We start from the raw sequence: 17,618 nt of genomic DNA on the forward strand, positions 1-17,618 counted from the left end.
CCAGACAGCAGCAGTACGCGGGCTGGTGTAGGTTGGGGGGAATAGGTGTCCAAATGGGCGGCATCATGGGTACTGGCCAGAATTTTGGATGGCTCTGAGTTGGGACAAATACAACACTCAGATTTCTGAATAGTTTATTTGTTAAAAAAAATTTTTTTTTGAGACAGGGTCTCGCTCTGTTGCCGAGGCTGGAGTGCAGTGGCGCGATTCTAGCTCACTGCAGACTTGAGCTCCTGGGCTGAAGGGATCCTCCCACCTTAGCCTCTGGAGTAGCTGGAACCACAGGTGCGCACCATCATGCCTAGCTCCTGTAACGCTTTATACATGGGGACCCCGGGGCCTTGAGCTGCAGTGTGATTCGGAGCTGAAAATGAGGATAATAAAACCTGGATAATAATTTAATCCAGGTTTCTAGTAGATTCGTTCATGTGCTCTTCCTTTTTTTGAGACAGAGTCTCGCTTCACTGCCCAGGCTGGAGTGCAATGGCGTGATCTCGGCTCACTGTAACCTCCACCTCCTGGGTTCAAGCAACTCTCCTGCCTCAGCCTTTCAAGTAGCTGAGATTACAGGAGCGTGCCACCATGCCCAGCTAATTTTTTGTGTGTTTTTAGTAGAGATGGGGTTGATGTTGACCCCATGTTGACCAACCTGGTTGAACTCCTGACCTCAAGTGATCCGCCCGCCTCGGCGTCCTAAAGGGCTGGAATTACGGGAGTGAGTCACCGCACCTGGCCTCTTTTTTTGTTTTTTTTTGAGAGTTTCGCTCTTGTTGCCCAGGCTGGAGTGCAATGGCGTGATCTCGGCTCACGGAAACCTCTGACTCCTGGGTTCAAGCGATTCTCCTGCCTTAAGCCTCCTGAGTAGCTGGGATCACAGGCATGCGCCACCACACCTGGCTAATTTTGTACTTTTAGTAGAGACGGAGTTTCTCCATGTTGGTCAGGCTAGTCTCCAACCCTTGACCTCAGGTGATCCGCTCACCTTGGCTTCCCAAAGTGCTGGGATTATAGGAATGAGCCACCGCGCCCAGCCTCTTTTAATTAACAGACTATATTAGTTGGGACTGCAAGTGTGAGTCACCATGCCCGACTAATTTTTTTTTTTTTCTTTTTGTACAGTGTCTCACTATGTTGCCAGGGCTGGTCTCAAATTCCAGGGTTCAAGCAATCCTCTCAACTTGGCTTCCCAAAGTGCTGAGATTATAGACATGAGCCATTAATGCCTTTTATTTTTTGAGATCTAGTCTCACTGTTGCTCAGGCTGAAGTGCGGTGACATGATCTCTGCTTACTGCAACCTCTGCCTCCCGGGTTCAAGCAATTCTCTTCCCTCAAGCTCCCAAGCAGCTGGGATTACAGGCGCCTGCTACCAAGTCCGGATAATTTTTGTATTTTTAGTAGAGACGGGATTCTCCATGTTGGTCAGGCTGGTCTTGAACTCCCAACCTCACATGATCCACCTGTCTCGGCCTCCCAAAGTGCTGGAATTACAGGTGTGAGCCACCGTGCCCGGTCTCGAACTTAGATCTTATAATAAATTTGTTGTGATTTTTGACAGGTTTATTTTGTAGGCATGACTAAGACATTGGCCATGTGAAAAAACTAACACAAAAATCCCCCCCAAAAAACGATTAACAAAAAGACACAGACCATGTGATTGGGCTCAAAGTCTAGTCCCTCGAACCTCCCTGGAGGCAGAGATGGAGGGGGCCCGATGGGCTAAAAGTTCTGACCCCGTAATCACACAGTGCAGAGGGATTCCATGTGACTAACACGACATGCCTATCTTCCAGAAACTCCAAGGATTTTAGGAATTCTTTACTAAGGACCAGAGGCAAAGACCTAATATGTATTTTATTATAAGATATATTCCTATCAGCTCACCCAGTTAAACATGATATGAGCCAAACCCATGTGCTTGCTATGCAAATGCAACTTCGAGACCACGCCCCTAACACCACCTTCCAAAGAAATTCAGGAGCTACTATTGCTATCCAGTGAGACTCAATCGGAGCCAGCTAGAAGGCCTGGGCACACCACTTCACCTCACTTCCAGAGGGCTTTCCTCACTTGTGAACTGGAGATAACTCAGGTCTCAGTCTCAGAGGGTTGTGTAAGATAATGTGCGTCCCAGTGCCTGGCAGGTAGGGCGTGCACGATCAACATTCATTCCTCCTCCTCCTGAGAATTATTTAAGTCCCGGGTCCTCCTGGCCCCCACTGTGCTGTTCTCTCACCCCTGTGGGAATGTCCGTATCTTCCTTGTCACAAGCCCCAATCCCCTCCACACACACACACACACACGACACCCCCACCCCAGCCACCACACCCAGCACCAATAACTGCTACCATCAGATTAATATGAGAGGCCAGGCGTGGTGGCTCACGTCTGTAATCCCAGCACTTTGGGAGGCCGAGTCGGGTGGATGACCTGAGGTCAGGAGTTTGAGACCAGCCTGGCCAACATGGTGAAACCCCATCTCTACAAAACCACAAAAATTAGCCGGGCGTGGTGGCGGGTGCCTGTAGTCCCAGCTACTCAGGAGGCTGAGGCAGGAGAATTGCTTGAACCCAGGAGGTGGCGGTTGCAATGAGCCGAGATCATGCCACTGCACTCTAGCCTGGGTGACAGAGCGAGACTCTGTCTGAAAAACAAAAACAACAACAACAACAAAGATTAATAGTAAGGAATTCATTTGGGGGCCTTGGGTGCTAGGCCTGGTTGTGCCACTAACTATGTGACTACAGAAATCATTTGTACAAAGTTGTGGAGGTGTCTGAGGTTCTCCCGGGCATTCTTATCAAGTTAGATCAGCCATCAGCTCGAGTGTGAAACAGAGAGAAAACGTCAAGAAGGATTTGAATAACTTAAACATTTTATTATGGATGAAAAGGAGTGGCTTGAGCACTCAAGTCTAAAGGCAAATCCCCAAGGCCAAGATGAGCCAGGAAAGGTGAGGTTATGCCTGAGCCTTAGCAGGGCCCATGCAGGGCTGGGATGTGATCGATACACGGTGGGACTCTACTGTCGGTCTCAGCCAAGCCTGGAGAGACCTGAAGCAACCCAGGACCCTACAAACCCACCTACAGAGGGGCCGAGAGAGGCCCAGGTCAGGCCGCCCTCACCTTTCAGACAGGAGGCACTTGGTTCTCTAAGATGAAGAAGGGCGGCTCCCACCCAGAACATTCTGTGTCACAGAGAAGAGGTTTCCCAACAGCATCTTCCCTGACCCGGAAATGTCTGAAACCTGGACAAAGACAGACACCCAAAGAATATCTCTGTGGGCATGTGGGGATGTCAGCGCCAAGGTGTGACTTCAGGGCTAGAGCTCCGCCTTCCACTTCCGCAGCTTCTCGTCCATGGCCTGGAGCGTGGCTTCATCCTGCACCAGCAGAGATTAGTCCCACACTCTCCCCATGCCCCCAGCAGGCCTTGGGAAGCTCTGGGAGGTCTTTCCTCCCCCAGCCCCGCCCTTTACCTTCACAAAACAGAAGCGGATATAGTGGTCAAAGTGCTTCTGATGTGGCACACTGCAGAAGATGGAGACAGGGATGGCCACCAAGCCCTGGGGAGGAGGAAGGACATGTCTCAAAACGGCTTCGTGGCCCAGCAGGCCTTGGCCCCGGAGGGGACAGACAGGTTCCCACAACCAGGTGGGGAAGGAGAGTTAGCTCCAATCCCGTACCTAGTGCTGCATCAGAGTCACAGGAAAAAGGCCAGGCACGGTGGCTCACGCCTGTAATCCTAGCGCTTTGGGAGGCTGAGACAGGTGGATCACCTGAGGTCAGGAGTTCGAGACCAACTGGCCAACATGGCCAAACCCCATCTCTTAAAAATACAAAAATTAGCTGGGCGTTGTGGAGCATGCCTGTAATCCCAGCTACTTGGGAGGCTGAGGCAGGGGAACTGCTTGAACCCAGGGGTGGAGGTTGCAGTGAGCTGAGACTGCACCACTTCACTGCAGCTTGGGTGAAAGAGAGAAAATCCGTCTCAAAACAAAACAAACACAAAGTCAGAGGAAAAGGATCCCAGAACGCCATTCCAAGTCCCTCCCTGGGTATAGAGGGCAGACAGACGCTGAGAGAGGGAAGTTCACGGAGCAGGTCAGGGCAGAGCCAGAGAAGAACAAAGCCTTAGAGTCACAGATCGAACCTGGATGGACCTCAGAGTTAATGGTCCAACTCCTCACTGTACAGATGGGAAGATGGAGATCCAAAGACGCAGGAAATCCTGCCAGCCCACACAGTATCTCTGTGCAAGTGAGAAACAGGTTCCTTGGGCCAGGCATGGTGGCTCACGCTTGTAATCCCAGCACTTTGGGAGGCCAAGTGGGGTGGATCACCTGAGGTCAGGAGTTGGAGACCAGCCTGACCAACATGGTGAAACCCTGTCTCTACAAAATTACAAAATACAAAAATTAGCCAGGCGTGGTGGTATGTGCCTATAATCCCAGCTACCCAGCTACTTGGGAGGCTAAGGGAGGAGAATCACTTGAACCCTGGAGGTGGAGGTAGCAGGGAGCTGAGATTGCGCCCCTGCACTCCAGCCTAGGCGACAGAATGAGACTGTCTCAAAAAAAAAAAAAAAAAAAAAGGCTGGGCATGGTGGCTCATGCCTGTAATCCCAGCACTGTGGGAGGCCGAGGCAGGCAGATCACAAGGTCAGGAGATCAAGACCATCCTGGCTAACACGGTGAAACCCCATCTCTACTAAAAATACAAAAAAAATTAGCTGGGTGTGGCGGCGGGCGTCTGTGGTCCCAGCTACTCAGGAGGCCGAGGCAGGAGAATGGCATGAACCCGGGAGGCGGAGTTTGCAGTGAGCCGAGATCGTGCCACTACACTCCAGCCTGGGCAACAGAGCGAGACTCCGTCTCAAGAAAGGCGAAAAGAAAAGAGAAGAGAAGAGAAAAGAGAAAAGAGAAAAAAGGCTCCTCGTTCTTTTAAGTGGATACAACCCTGCCCCAAGGTTCACGGCAGAGGCAGACTAGGCTCTGGCCCAGGAGCCTCTTGCCTGGGCACCCTTGAGCAGCACACAACCTGTGAAACCATATATGGCTGCACGGCAGAGGCCCAGCCCACCTTGTTCTTGATCATCCACTTGACGAAGCGTCTGTCATAGGGCTCATCCGTAGCTCCAGGCAAGTCAGGCATCTTCCTCTCTGGGAGACACAGGCCACACTGAGCCCCCTGCAGCCTCCAGCCCCTGCGCCCTGCCCAGACCGGCCAGTCTCACTCACTGAAGTCTGAGATGTCTGTGATGAGGAAGTAGCTGCCCTGGGGGACGACGGGCTTCAGGCCCACTGACTGTAGGCTGCGTACCATGTGGTCCCGGCAGCGCTGCATGGCCTGCGGGAACTGCACAAAGTAGCTGCTGGGTTGGCCGAAGAGCAGCTGCTCCCGCTCAAAGCTCTCGGCTACTGCGGCCTAGGCAGGGCAGACGGACACCCAGATAGATTAGCTGTTCCCTGACGCGGGGGCCAGCCTGGGCTCTTTCATTGTCTCCCCGCTCCCCCGTGGCGTCCCCTGCCCCTCTTCACCTGGCTCTGCGTGGGGCAGTGGAAGATAGAGTTCTGGTGCACGGTCCGCAGGTGCTTCATGATGTGATCTGGACCCAGGACCCAGCCCACCTGGAGCAGGAGCACAGGTAGTGGGGGAGGTCCTTCCAGGCCTGGCTAAAGCCTTCTTCATTCCCAGGCCCACCTCACTTGCTAAGGATCTTGCAGGGGCTGGTGACCTCCCACCCTCAGCAACTCACCTTCCAGCCAGTGGCGCTGAAGGTCTTGCCGGCACTGCCAATGGTCAGGGTCCGTTCCCACATGCCAGGGAGGCTGGCTGCCCAAGGCCGAACAGAGCAGCTGCTGAGACTGGGGTGAGGGGTAAGGGGAAGGGTGGTGGTCTGGGCCCCAGGGGGCACCCATAGGCTTTTGACATCCTGGACTCCTCTACATACTAAGCTATTTGCAGAATTTCTTTCTTTCGTTCGTTCTTTTTTTTTTTTTTTTTTTTTTTTTTTGAGACAGAGTCTCGCACTGTCGCCCAGGCTGGAGTGGAGTGCAGTGGCCGGATCTCAGCTCACTGCAATCTCCGCCTCCCGGGTTTGCGCCATTCTCCTGCCTCAGCCTCCTGAGTCGCAGGGACTACAGGCGCCCGCCACTTCGCCCGGCTATTTTTTGTATTTTTTAGTAGAGACGGGGTTTCACTGTGTTAGCCAGGATGGTCTCGATCTCCTGACCTCGTGATCCGCCTGTCTCGGCCTCCCAAAGTGCTGGGATTACAGGCTTGAGCCACCGCGCCCGGCTCTTTCGTTCTTTTTTGAGATGGAGTTTCGCTCTGTTGCCCAGGCAGCAATGCAATGGCACCATCTCAGCTCATTGCAACCTCTGCCTCCCGGGTTCCAGTGATCCTCCTACCTCAGCTTCCTGAGTAGCTGGGACTACAGGCACATACCACCATGCCCAGCTAATTTTTGTACTTTTAGTAGACACGGGATTTCACCATGTTGGCCAGGCTGGTCTCGAACTCCTGACCTCAAGTGATCTGTCAGCCTCAGCCTCCCAAAGTGCTGGGATTACAGACATGAGCCTGTAATCCTATGCCCGGCATAGGATTTCTTTGACCTCATCCTTTCAACAACCAGGGGGACAGGTGCTATTGTTTTTTGTTTTCCTGTGTACTCTGGGAGGCAAAGGTCACAGGATCTGCAGGGCTCCAGAACCCTGGGTTCTAACTACCAGGCCTGCGCTGACTCTCAGGTGGGGTCAAGGCCCTGCCACCAATGTGCAGGGGAGGGGCCCTGGGCAGGCTTGGCTCACCAATGCTGATGTGCGGGTGCCCATCGTAGACCATCCACTGGTAGACTTCATCAGTGATACACACCACGTCATGCTGCTGGCACAGGCTGGCCACCAGCTCCAGCTCTTCCCTGGAGAACACCTGTGGATGCCCAAGGAGAGCCCAGACCTGCAGCTGAGACCATCCCCAAACACAGAGGCCTACTCAGACAGGTTAAAGAACACAGCTGCGGCCAGGTGCGGGGGCGCACGCCTGTAATCCTAGCACTTTGGGAGGCCACGGTGGGCAGAACACTGGAGGTCAGGAGTTTGAGACCAGACTGGCCAACATGGAGAAACCCCATCTCTACTAAAAACACAAAAATTAGCTGGGCATGTTGGCAGGTGCCTGTAATCCCAGCTACCCGGAAGGCTGAGGCAGGAGAATTGCTTGAACCCGGGAGGCGGAGGTTGCAATGAGCCAAAATCACGCCACTACACTCTAGCCTGGGAGACAGAGCGAGACTCCGTCTTGAAAAAATAAATAAATGGCGAATACAGCCAAGCCCAGTGCTATGGGCTGTTCCGCACCATTGCATTGGATCCCTGCAACAATGACCCATGAGGTCAGTTCCCTCAGGTTCCCACATTACACATGAGATACTTTGAGAAGCATAATCACTATTCCATGGTCACTGGGAAGTGATGGGGGCTCCCAGCCCAGTTCACTGTTCCAGCCCTCAGGCCTTCCCTGGGTATTCCTGCCCCTGTCCTGGGACCTCTGGAGCCTTGGTCCTCAGAGCTCATTGTGTGTGGCCCTCCCACGTGGAGGCCCCACAGCAGCAACTCAGTAACAGTGCAGGAGACATGACCAGGTCTGTGGGGGGCCAGGGAAGGAGGTCCCTCCAGTACCTTGCCCAGGGGGTTGTTGGGGGTGTTGAGGACCAGGGCTTTGGTGCGTGATGTGAATTTGCTGGCCAGCTCCATGGAGTCCAGCTGCCAGTTGCTGCTGGAACCCAGTTCTCCGTTCTGGATGGGACCCTGCAAGGTGGCAGGGGCGGCACCACTTACTCACCTGACGTGCAGCTCTTCCGCCAGCATCCATTCCCACCTTCTCTCCCCTGGGATCCCAACACACACACCTCCCCTCTGCCCTCCCAGCTTAGGGGAACTGGCTTCCTTCACTTCCTTCCTCCTGTTCCAACTCCCAGGGTCCAACTCCGCCCATGCCTTGGATCCCTCTGCCCATCCATCCTCTACCTAGCATCCTTACCGGCTTCAGGGGCACAAACACAGGGCGACCCCCCGCCATCACTGTCATGGGCTCGTAGCAGTCAAAAAAGGGTTCGATGATGATGACCTGATAGAAGGTTCAAATCAGCTGGAGTCAGCACGGCCCTGACCTCTCAGTCACACTCAGCCCAAGTCTTGCTCACTCACCTCATCTCCTTCGTCCACCAGGGCCTGGAAGGCTGTGAACAGGGCCCCATAGCCACCGACAGTCACGAGCACATTCCTGAGCGGGTCCATTTCCTGACCCAGAAGCTTCCCAAAGAAACTTGCCAGGACCTTCGTCAGCGGTGGGTAACCCTGTCAGGATAGCGGGGGTCAACTGTCCAGCTCAGCCCATCCTCCTGCCCAGCTGTATCCAGGCAGTTCTAGCACCTTCCAGCAGCAAGCCTGGGGCAAAGTCAGATACTGGTAGCCTGGGCCCCAGGGGACATGGAATAGATTAGCTTTCAACACTCTGGATTTCTCTACACACCAAGCTATTTGCGGGATTTCTTTGATCTCATCCTCTCAGCAACCCAGAGGCAGGTGCTATTGTGATCCTGTGTACTCTGGGAGGTAAAGGTTACACAATCTATATGATCCCAGACTCCAGGGTCCCAACCACCAGGCCTGCACTGACTCAGATATATGCTCTTCCATCTCCTCCACCAGCATCTGCCATAGGGCCTGTTCTGTGCCAGGCCCGGAGCCCAGGGTGGGGATTCAGCAGAGAACCAGAGGAAGTGTTTGCCTCCATGAACCTCAGTCCAAGAGCCCGCGAGGCAGTAGAAACTCCCCACTTTCCACATCTCTAAGTTTAAGAAGCATGTTTGTCGGGCCGGGCGCGGTGGCTCAAGCCTGTAATCCCAGCACTTTGGGAGGCCGAGACGGGCAGATCACGAGGTCAGGAGATCGAGACCATCCTGGCTAACATGGTGAAACCCCGTCTCTACTAAAAATACAAAAAAAATAAGCCGGGTGAGGTGGCGGGCGCCTGTAGTCCCAGCTGCTCGGGAGGCTGAGGCAGGAGAATTGTGCGAACCCGGGAGGCGGAGCTTGCAGTGAGCAGAGAGCGGGCCACTGCACTCCAGCCTGGGTGACAGAGCGAGACTCCGTCTCAAAAAAAAAAAAAAAAAAAAAAAAAAAGAAGCATGTTTGTCATGTTTGTGCCCACCTGCTCCTCCCAGCAGCTTTGCAAGAGAGGCTTTTTTTTTTTTTTTTTTTTTTTTTGAGACAGGGTCTCATTCATGTCACCCAGGTTAGAGTGCAGTGGCACAATCGTGGCTCACTGCAACCTCCGCCTCCTGGGTTCAGGTGATTCTCCTACCTCAGCCTCCCAAGTAGCTGGGACGACAGGCACGCGCCACCATGCCCAGTTAATTTTTGTGTTTTTAGTGCAGACAGGGTTTCACTATGTTGGCCAGGCTGGTTTTGAACTTCTGACCTCAGGTAATCTGCCTGCCTTAGCCTCCCAAAGTGCTGGGATTACAGATGTGAGCCACCGCGCCTGGCCTAATCCCCACTATTTGACAGGTAGAAAAATAGAGACCCAGAGAAAAGACATTACTTGTCTAAAGTCACACACAGTTGAGGGTCAGGAACCTCATGTTGCAGCTTTGGAAGCACCCCTTTTTGAGAGGAAAATTAGATCTGGAAACTTGTTTGCTGAGGACACTTATAAAATACTCAAAGTGAAACCATGTCGCTAGTAAAAATACAAAAAATTAGCCGGGCGTGGTGGCAGGCACCTGTAGTCCCAGCTACTCGGGAGGCTGAGGCAGGAGAATAGCGTGAACCCGGGAGGCGGAGCTTGCAGTGAGCCGAGATCGCACCACTGCACTCCAGCCTGGGCGACAGAGCAAGACTCCGTCTCAAAAAAAACACAAACAAACAAAACAAAACAAAAATACTCAAGGCTAAGCCAAGTGATCAAAACCTTGTCTAGAACTTAACTTAGTAACTCACTAAACCAGATTTGGCCACACAAAAGTAAAAATTTTCTGTACAACAAAAGGCACAGGCCAGGCACAATGGCTCACTCCTGTAATCCTAGCACTTTCGGAGAATGAGGCGGGAGGGTTGCTTGAGGCCAGGAGTTTGAGAACAGCCTGGGCAACACTGAGGGACTCTGTCTCTACTGATAAAAAATCAAAAAATTATCCAGGTGTGGTGTCACATGCCTGTAGTCCCAGGTACTCGGGAGGTTGAGGCAGGAGGATTGCTTGAGCCCAGGAGATCAAGGCTGCAGTGAGCTATGATCACACCAGTCTGGGTAATAGAATTGAGACTCTGTCTCAGACAATAAATTAATTAATTAAATAAAAATAAAAGGCACCATGAGCAAAGTTAAAACAGGAAGAGAGAAATATTGCAACATAAAAGAAAGAGGTAACATATTTAATGAGGCTGGGCACAGTGGCTCATGCCTGTAATCCCAGCACTTTGGGAGGCTAAGGTGGGAGGATTGCTTGAGCCCAGGAGTTTGAGACCAGCCTGGGTAACATAAGGAGACCCTGTCTCTATTTTGTTGTTGTTGTTGTTGTTGTCACCCTGGCTGGAGTGCAAGGGCGCCACCTCAGCTCACTGCAACCTCCACCTCCCGGGTTCAAGCGATTCTTGTGCCTCAGTCTCCCAAGTAGTTGGGATTACAGGCGCCTGCCACCACACCCGTCTAATTTTTATTAGAGACGGGGTTTCACCATGTTGGCCAGGCTGGTCTTGAACTCCTGACCTCAGGTGATCTGCCAGCCTCAGCCTACCAGAATGTTGGGATTACAGGCGTGAGCCACCATGCCCGGCCCCTGTCTCTATTAAAAAAGAAGAAAAAAAGAAGCAAGAAAAAAATACATATCCAGATGAATTTTTTTTTTTTTTTTTGGATCAAAGAAGGAACTTTACAACCAACTCTGAGACCAGCCTATTGGCAGGGATGTAAATGAGTAAACCTTACTGGAAGGCAATTATTTACTTAAGTGTTAATTTTTGAGACAGGATCTCACTATGTTGCACTAGCCGCAAACTCCTGGGCTCAAGCAATCTTCCTGCCACAGACTCCCAAGTAGCTGGGATTACAGGCACACACTATTTCTTAACAATATCCACCTATTGTATTTATAAATATTTATAGCCTTTCATTCGCTAGTTTTACTTCTAGGAATTTATCTTAGAGAAATGCACATGTATACAAAGATATCCACACAGGGAAATTCGCCGTGGCACTGCTTATGATACTGATATAGCAGAAGCAGTCCATCAGTGCAGGACTGCTTAAATACATTATGGCACATCTAGGCAACAGAACAGTACGCAGTCATTAAAAAGAATGAGTGCGGTCGAGTGCACTGGCTCATGCCTGTAATCCCAGCACTCTGGGAGGCCCAGGTGGGTGGATCACAAGGTCAAGAGATCAAGACCATCCTGGCTAACATCGTGAAACCCTATCTCCACTAAAAGTACAAAAATTAGCTGGGCGTGGTGGTACACGCCTATAGTCCCAGCTACTTGGGAGGCTGAGGCAGGAGAATCTCTTGAACCTGGGAGGCGGAGGTTGCAGTGAGCTGAGATTGCGCCACTGCACTCCAACCTGGCGATAGAAGGAGACTCCGTCTCAAAAAAAAAAAAAAAGAACGAGGGTGCAGTGGCTCACGCCTGTAATCCCAGCACTTTCAGAGGCTGAGGTGGCAGGATAACTTGAGCCCAGGAGTTTGTGACCAGTCTGAGCAACATGGTGAAACCCTGTCTCTACAAAAAATAAAAAAAAAAATTAGCTGGGCGAGGTGGCGTACCCCTGTTGTACCAGCAACTCTACAGGCTGAGGTGGGAGGATCACATGAGCCCCAGGAAATGACATATCATGTGAGCTGCAAGAGGCAGAGGCTGCAGTAAGCCGTGATCATGTCACTACACTCTAGCCTAGGTGACAAGAGTGAGACCCGAGCTGCAAGAGGCAGAGGCTGCAGTAAGCCGTGATCATGTCACTACACTCTAGCCTAGGTGACAAGAGTGAGACCCTGACTCAAAGATAAATAAATAAATAAATAAAATTAGCTGGGCATGGTGACGCACACCTGTAGTCCCAGTTACTCCAGAGGCTGAGGTGGGAGGACCACTTGAGCCTGGCAGGGTCGAGGCTGCCGTGGACCATGATCGCGCCACTGTATTCCAGCCTGGATAACAGAGTGAGACCCTGTCTCAAAAAAGAAAAAGAAAAAAGAACCATGGTTCTAATCCAGGTACTGTCGCGTATTTACTACGTGGTCCTTTCCGGAAAAAGTTTGGATTTAGAGTGTAATCCAAACAGTAGCTTGTCTTTCAGGACTTGGTTTAAGTGTCACCTCCTCCAGGAAGTCTTAGCGCATCTCTCCAGTCCCCTCCCCAGGTTTCGTTCCCTCTTTCTTACTCCCGCGGTATCCCATCCTCTTCCATCATGGCACATGTCCACCGCCTGTTGTTACTGGTTTCTTGTCCGCCATCCCCACTAGACCATGAGGCACAGGCTCTGGGACAGAGGACACGCTCAGTAAACACTGAACTATGGTCACACAGAATCCCCTGGCTCTGTCCCCTGAAGCCTGACGCCTGTGTGAGCTTGGTGTCCAGAAAGCCCCATCCCCCAGTACCTCCAGGGAGACAGGGAGACTCACAAATGCCTTGGTGTACTGGTTGAGCATGAAGTCTCCACTGACAGCATGCTGAAAGGCTTCCACGGCAAAGTCTGGGGGCGGGAAATCCGGGAAGCCCTGGCCCAAGTTCACGACGTCATGCTCACTGGCCAGTTTGACAAACTCCACCCTGGGTAACAAACGGAGAATCAGCACCAGACCAGCCGTACATGGTGACCTGGACTTCGGCCTGTTTAGAAAAACTGGACAATTGGCCGGGCGCGGTGGCTCACGCCTGTAATCCCAGCACTTTGGGAGGCCGAGGTGGGCGGATCACCTGAGGTCAGGAGTTTGAGACCAGCCTGGCCTATGTGGTAAAACTCTGTCTTCACTAAAAAGATAAAAATTAGTCGGGCATGGTGGCGGGGGCCTGTAATCCCAGCTACTCGGGAGGCTGAGGCAGGAGAATCGCTTGAACCCGGGTACTGGAGGTTGAAGTGAGCCGAGATCGCACCATCACACTCCAGCTTGGATGACAAGAGCGAGACTCCGTCTAAAAAAAAAAAAAAAAAAAAAAAAAAACCACACACAAGAAAAACAAAAACTGGAAAACCAGCGACTGTCCTAGCCTAAAGATCGGCCTGAGTGCCACAGCTGGTCCTCTGTATTGAGATTAGGTCAGTCAGGCACACTGATGATCACAGGAGTCACCCCAGGGGCTTTCCAAGTTCTTCCACCACGTCCCATAGGAAGAAAGCATCTTTCTTTCTTTTTTTTTTTTTTGAGACAGAGTCTCGCTCTGTTACCCAGGCTGCGCAATCTCGGCTCACTGCAAGCTCCGCCTCCCGGTTTCACGCCATTCTCCTGCCTCAGCCTCCTGTGTAGCTGGGACCATAGGTGCCCGACACTGCACCTGGCTAATTTTTTGTATTTTTAGTAGAGACGGGGGTTTCACTGTGTTAGCCAGGATGGTCTCGATCTCCTGACCTCGTGATCTGCCCGTCTCAGCCTCCCAAAGTGCTGGGATTACAGGCGTGAGCCACCTCGCCCGGCCCCCCCTTTTTTTTTTGAGACAGAGTCTCACTCTATCCCCTAGGCTGGAGTGCAGTGGCACAATCTCAACTCACTGCAACCTCCGCCTCCCGAGTTCAAGCGATTCTCATGCCTCAGCCTCCCAAGTAGCTGGGATTACAGGCGCTTGCCACCACACCCAGCTAATTTTTGTATTTTTAGTACAGACAGAGTTTCACTATGTTGGCCAGGCTGGTCTCGAACTCCTGACCTCAGGTGATCCACCTGCCTCAGCCTCCCAAAGTGCTGGGAGTACGGGCGTGAGCCTCCACACCCGGCCAAGAAATCATCTTTGCATCATCAACCCTGTGCAGCACAAACATGGAATGGAAGCTTCATCCTTCTTGGTGCAATCTACTGCAGTATTTCCTGTTCTGTCCTATCCTACTCTATTATTTCCAAATACTAGTTGAGACTCCCTGTACAGATTGCATGACTCCTCCTTGGATTTGTCAACAATACAGTTAAACGCGCTGCTCATACAACCTTCACAATGGCCTGTGAGGCACGTCCTGTTCCTGGACCACTGTGGGGATAAGGAGTGGAGTGACTTGCCTAAAGCCTCCCAGCTAGTACAAGGCACAGCCAGTCAGCCTTTCTACTTCCATCTCAAGCAAAGTTTTATGCTCTTTACCCTACTCTGGGCAGAACAGGGCCCCACCAGCCCAGGCACACATCATCTCTGGACCCATAATCCTCTGTTCTGGCTCTGCCTGGTGGCCACCTCTCTAGGTGGGAGAAAGGCTGGGAAGCTGGATGAAGAGGCTGGTATGTGGTTTGGGGCTAGTTTGGAGCAGAGTCAAGACTTGGCTGAGTTGAATTTGCATACCAATAAATATGTCTAAAATGTGTCATTTTTGGCTGGGCAGGGTGGCTCACGCCTGTATTCCCCAGCACTTTGGAAGGCCGAAGCAGGCAGATCCTTTGAGGTCAGGAGTTTGAGACTAGCCTGGACAACATGGTGAAACACATTCTCTACTAAAAAAAAAAAAAAAATTAGCTGGATGTGGTTGGCGCACTCCTGTAATCCCAGTTACTTGGGAGGCTGAGGCAGGAGAATTGCTTGAACCCGTGAGGAGGAGGCTGCAGTGAGCCGAGATCATGCCACTGCACTCCAGCCTGGGCAACAGAGTGAGACTCCATCTGGGGGGAAAAAAAAGAAAAAAAATTAGCTGGGCATTGTGTTGCACGCCTGGAATCCCAGCTACTCAGCAGGCTGAAGCAGGAGAATCATTTGAACCTGGGAGGCAGAGGCTGCAGTGAGCCGAGATCACGCCATTGCACTCCAGCCCGGGCGACAAGAGCAAAACTCCATCTCAAAAATAAAATGAAAAGAAAACAAGTCAAAAAAGAAAACAATATCAACCTCTGCAAATGTCTGGTGAAGATCCAACTATATCTTACTTATCTTACTTATCTTAGGGTATCTGACTCTGTACCAAGTGAGAAAGAAAGTCATCCCTGGAAAGTGCTTAGCCTGGTGCCTGGGTAAATGGCTTTGGACGGCATTTCACTTTCTCCTCCCCAGTGCTCTCCAGGTGGGTATAATTCTTCATTTTGCAGCCGGGGACATGATGCTCAGAGCAGGTATGTCATCTGTCCTAGTGCCACAGTCATGCAGGAGAAAGCTGAGATTTGAACCAAGCCTGCTCCCTCGGGCCCTGCCTCTCCTGAGCTGTGGCTGGAATCTGGCAGTCTGTGTACCGCCACCGTCCGGGGTACTGCTGAGTTGCCGTGAACCCACAGATGGCCAACCCATGCCCGAGGGGACACCCACACACCTCCCCAGCTCAGCTGGCTTACCAGGGGTTGTGGTCGATCCCGTCTAGCCTTCGGGCCTGCAGCTGTTTGGCCATGGTGAGCTGGAGACGAACAAGTGGAAGGTCAGTGATGGAATCTGTCTGGGTGCGGCGGTCCGGGCTTGCGCAAAGGAGGGACAGCTGCTTTCAGGCCACAGCCCTATCCTGTCTGCTCCCAGGAGGGGGCAGAGATCAGAGCTCGCAGAAGGGCAGGTTTCTGCCTGCCTCCCAAGCCTGTTATGTTCCAACACCCTCATCTGGCTCCTCCCGACTCCAGCAGCCTCCACCTCCCCAACCTGCAGGGGCTGCCTGGCGCCTGTCCAGTGGAGGCTTCCAGCCCTGGCTCCACGTGTCCTGAGACAGAGCCCTGACTTGGTCAGGTTAGTCTGACTCAGGAAGGGCTAAGGGTTAAGGAAGAAGAGCAGGAGGTCAGTGGAGCAGAAAGGGAGGATAATGGCAACAGTGACAGCAGCATCCTCCACTTACAGAGGTCTTGCTAAGCACTTCCATTTCATTCCCAGAATGACCTGGCCAGGCCCATCTTATCAATGAGAAAACAGGAGTTGGAAAACAGGCTGGAGGGTGCAGGGGAGGCAGTGATGTGTTTAAGGCCACACAACACACCCACTCAGACTTAGGCCTGTTCGACCCAAGGCCATGTCCTAACTCTGAGGGAGGCACTAATCCAGTCCTGGGAGAGTTCCAGGGTCCTGGCTCCCAGCTCGCCCCCTCCCCTCCCAGTGTTCCTCCCAGGCCAGCTCCCTACCCAGCCACCGGTGTGCAGAAACTGGCCAGGGACTGGGTGCAATGGCTCATGCCTGTAATTCCAGCACTTTGGGGGGCTGAGGCAGGTAGATCACCTGAGGTCAGGAGTTCGAGACCAGCCTGGCCAACATGGTAAAATCCCATCCTTACTAAAAGTACAAAAATTAGCTGGGCGTGGTGGCACGTACCTGTAATCCCAGCTACTCGGGAGGCTGAGGCACAGGAATCACTTGAACCAGGAGGCAGATGTTGCAGTGAGGTGAGAGCATGCCACTGCACTCCAGCCTGAGCACTGGAGCGAAACTCAGTTTGGAAAAAAAAAAAAAACTTAGCTGGGCGTTGTGACACACACCTGTAATCCCAGCCACTCAGGAGGCTGAGGCCTGAGAATCACTTGAACCTGGGAGGCGAAGGTGGCAGTGGGCCAAGATCATGCCACTGCACTCTGGCCTGGGTGACAGAGCAAGATTCCATCAAAAAAAAAAAAAAAAGAAAGAAAGAAAGGAAAGAAAGGAAAGAAAGGAAGAAAGGAAGAAAGAAAGAAGAAAGAAACTGGCCAGACCTGAGAGCCACCAAACTCAGGTCCTAACCCGCCTTGGCTGGGTGACCCTGGATAGGTAATTTGGCTCCTCCTGTCCTCAGAATCTCTTCAACACCAGAGACCTCGCATGGGCTTTGTGGTCTCTGAGGAACCTTCTGTCCCTATGGGTTTGCCAGTCCCAGATGGCTGGTGGGCCGTGGAGCCGGGGATCCAACATTCTTCTCAGCTGCCTGCTGTGGCCAATAGTGAACCCTGGCTCAGGATTTTGCTCGGTTCCACCTCGCTCAGTTCCCACTGCACTCTCACCAGAGGTGCCACAACAGTGTCCATCTAACAGATGAGGACACTGAGGCTCAAAGAGGCTCAGGTACCTGCCCAAGATCAGAGGAGAAGCTGGCAAGGACCTGGTCAGGGTGGCAGCCACAGTAATCTCAACACCAGGCCCCCCTGTCCTGAAAGGGCCTTGGGGACCATTTGAGTAAGCGCCAGGTCTTCCATAGCCCGGGAACCCCATCGCGCCCGGCTCAGTTGACATTTATTGAGCCCCTACCATGTACTGGGTCCTGGGCTGGGCACAGGGGATCATGGGAAGCAGCACCCTACAGCTCCCAAGCCGATTATTCAGATGCAGAGCTACAAGTTCTAGACTAGAGAAGCAGGGGCAAGGGAGAAGCACACATCCAGGCTGCAGTTAAAGAGGGCCCCTGAAAGAGAGAAGGCTCATGCACAGCTTTGAATCCAGGAACGAGCCAGACCCCAGAAGCCCCAGGCCATGCAGGTGGCAGAGTATTGGGGTTA

The 17,618-nt window shown here is 52.4% G+C and overlaps 1 protein-coding gene across 16 annotated transcripts in view; it reads right to left on the minus strand.

The window, feature by feature from the left end:
- Positions 1–2,856: 2,856 nt before the first annotated feature.
- The window catches only part of KYAT1 (kynurenine aminotransferase 1), a 42,610-nt gene continuing 27,848 nt past the window's right edge, over positions 2,857–17,618 (minus strand). For 8 of the 16 annotated variants that reach the window (XM_073021987.1, XM_073021991.1, XM_073021988.1 and 5 more), the window contains 12 exons: positions 15,519–15,577; positions 12,687–12,834; positions 8,212–8,361; positions 8,045–8,131; positions 7,684–7,812; positions 6,814–6,934; positions 5,757–5,833; positions 5,539–5,628; positions 5,239–5,425; positions 5,081–5,160; positions 3,478–3,564; positions 2,857–3,246 (listed from right to left, as the gene is read on the minus strand). In XM_073021987.1, the coding sequence (XP_072878088.1) occupies positions 3,151–3,246; positions 3,478–3,564; positions 5,081–5,160; positions 5,239–5,425; positions 5,539–5,628; positions 5,757–5,833; positions 6,814–6,934; positions 7,684–7,812; positions 8,045–8,131; positions 8,212–8,361; positions 12,687–12,834; positions 15,519–15,571 (1,305 nt within the window). In that variant the 5' untranslated portion in view covers positions 15,572–15,577 and the 3' untranslated portion in view covers positions 2,857–3,150. Of the gene's footprint in view, positions 3,382–3,477; positions 3,565–5,080; positions 5,161–5,238; positions 5,426–5,538; positions 5,629–5,756; positions 5,866–6,813; positions 6,935–7,683; positions 7,813–8,044; positions 8,132–8,211; positions 8,362–12,686; positions 12,835–15,154; positions 15,258–15,518; positions 15,578–16,467; positions 17,610–17,618 lie in introns of those variants that run through there. The other 8 variants (XM_073021996.1, XM_008006002.3, XM_073021984.1 and 5 more) reach the window with 5 other exon arrangements.

This window comes from Chlorocebus sabaeus, chromosome 12 (genome assembly GCF_047675955.1).
Source record: "Chlorocebus sabaeus isolate Y175 chromosome 12, mChlSab1.0.hap1, whole genome shotgun sequence".
NCBI classification, from domain to species: domain Eukaryota; kingdom Metazoa; phylum Chordata; class Mammalia; order Primates; family Cercopithecidae; genus Chlorocebus; species Chlorocebus sabaeus.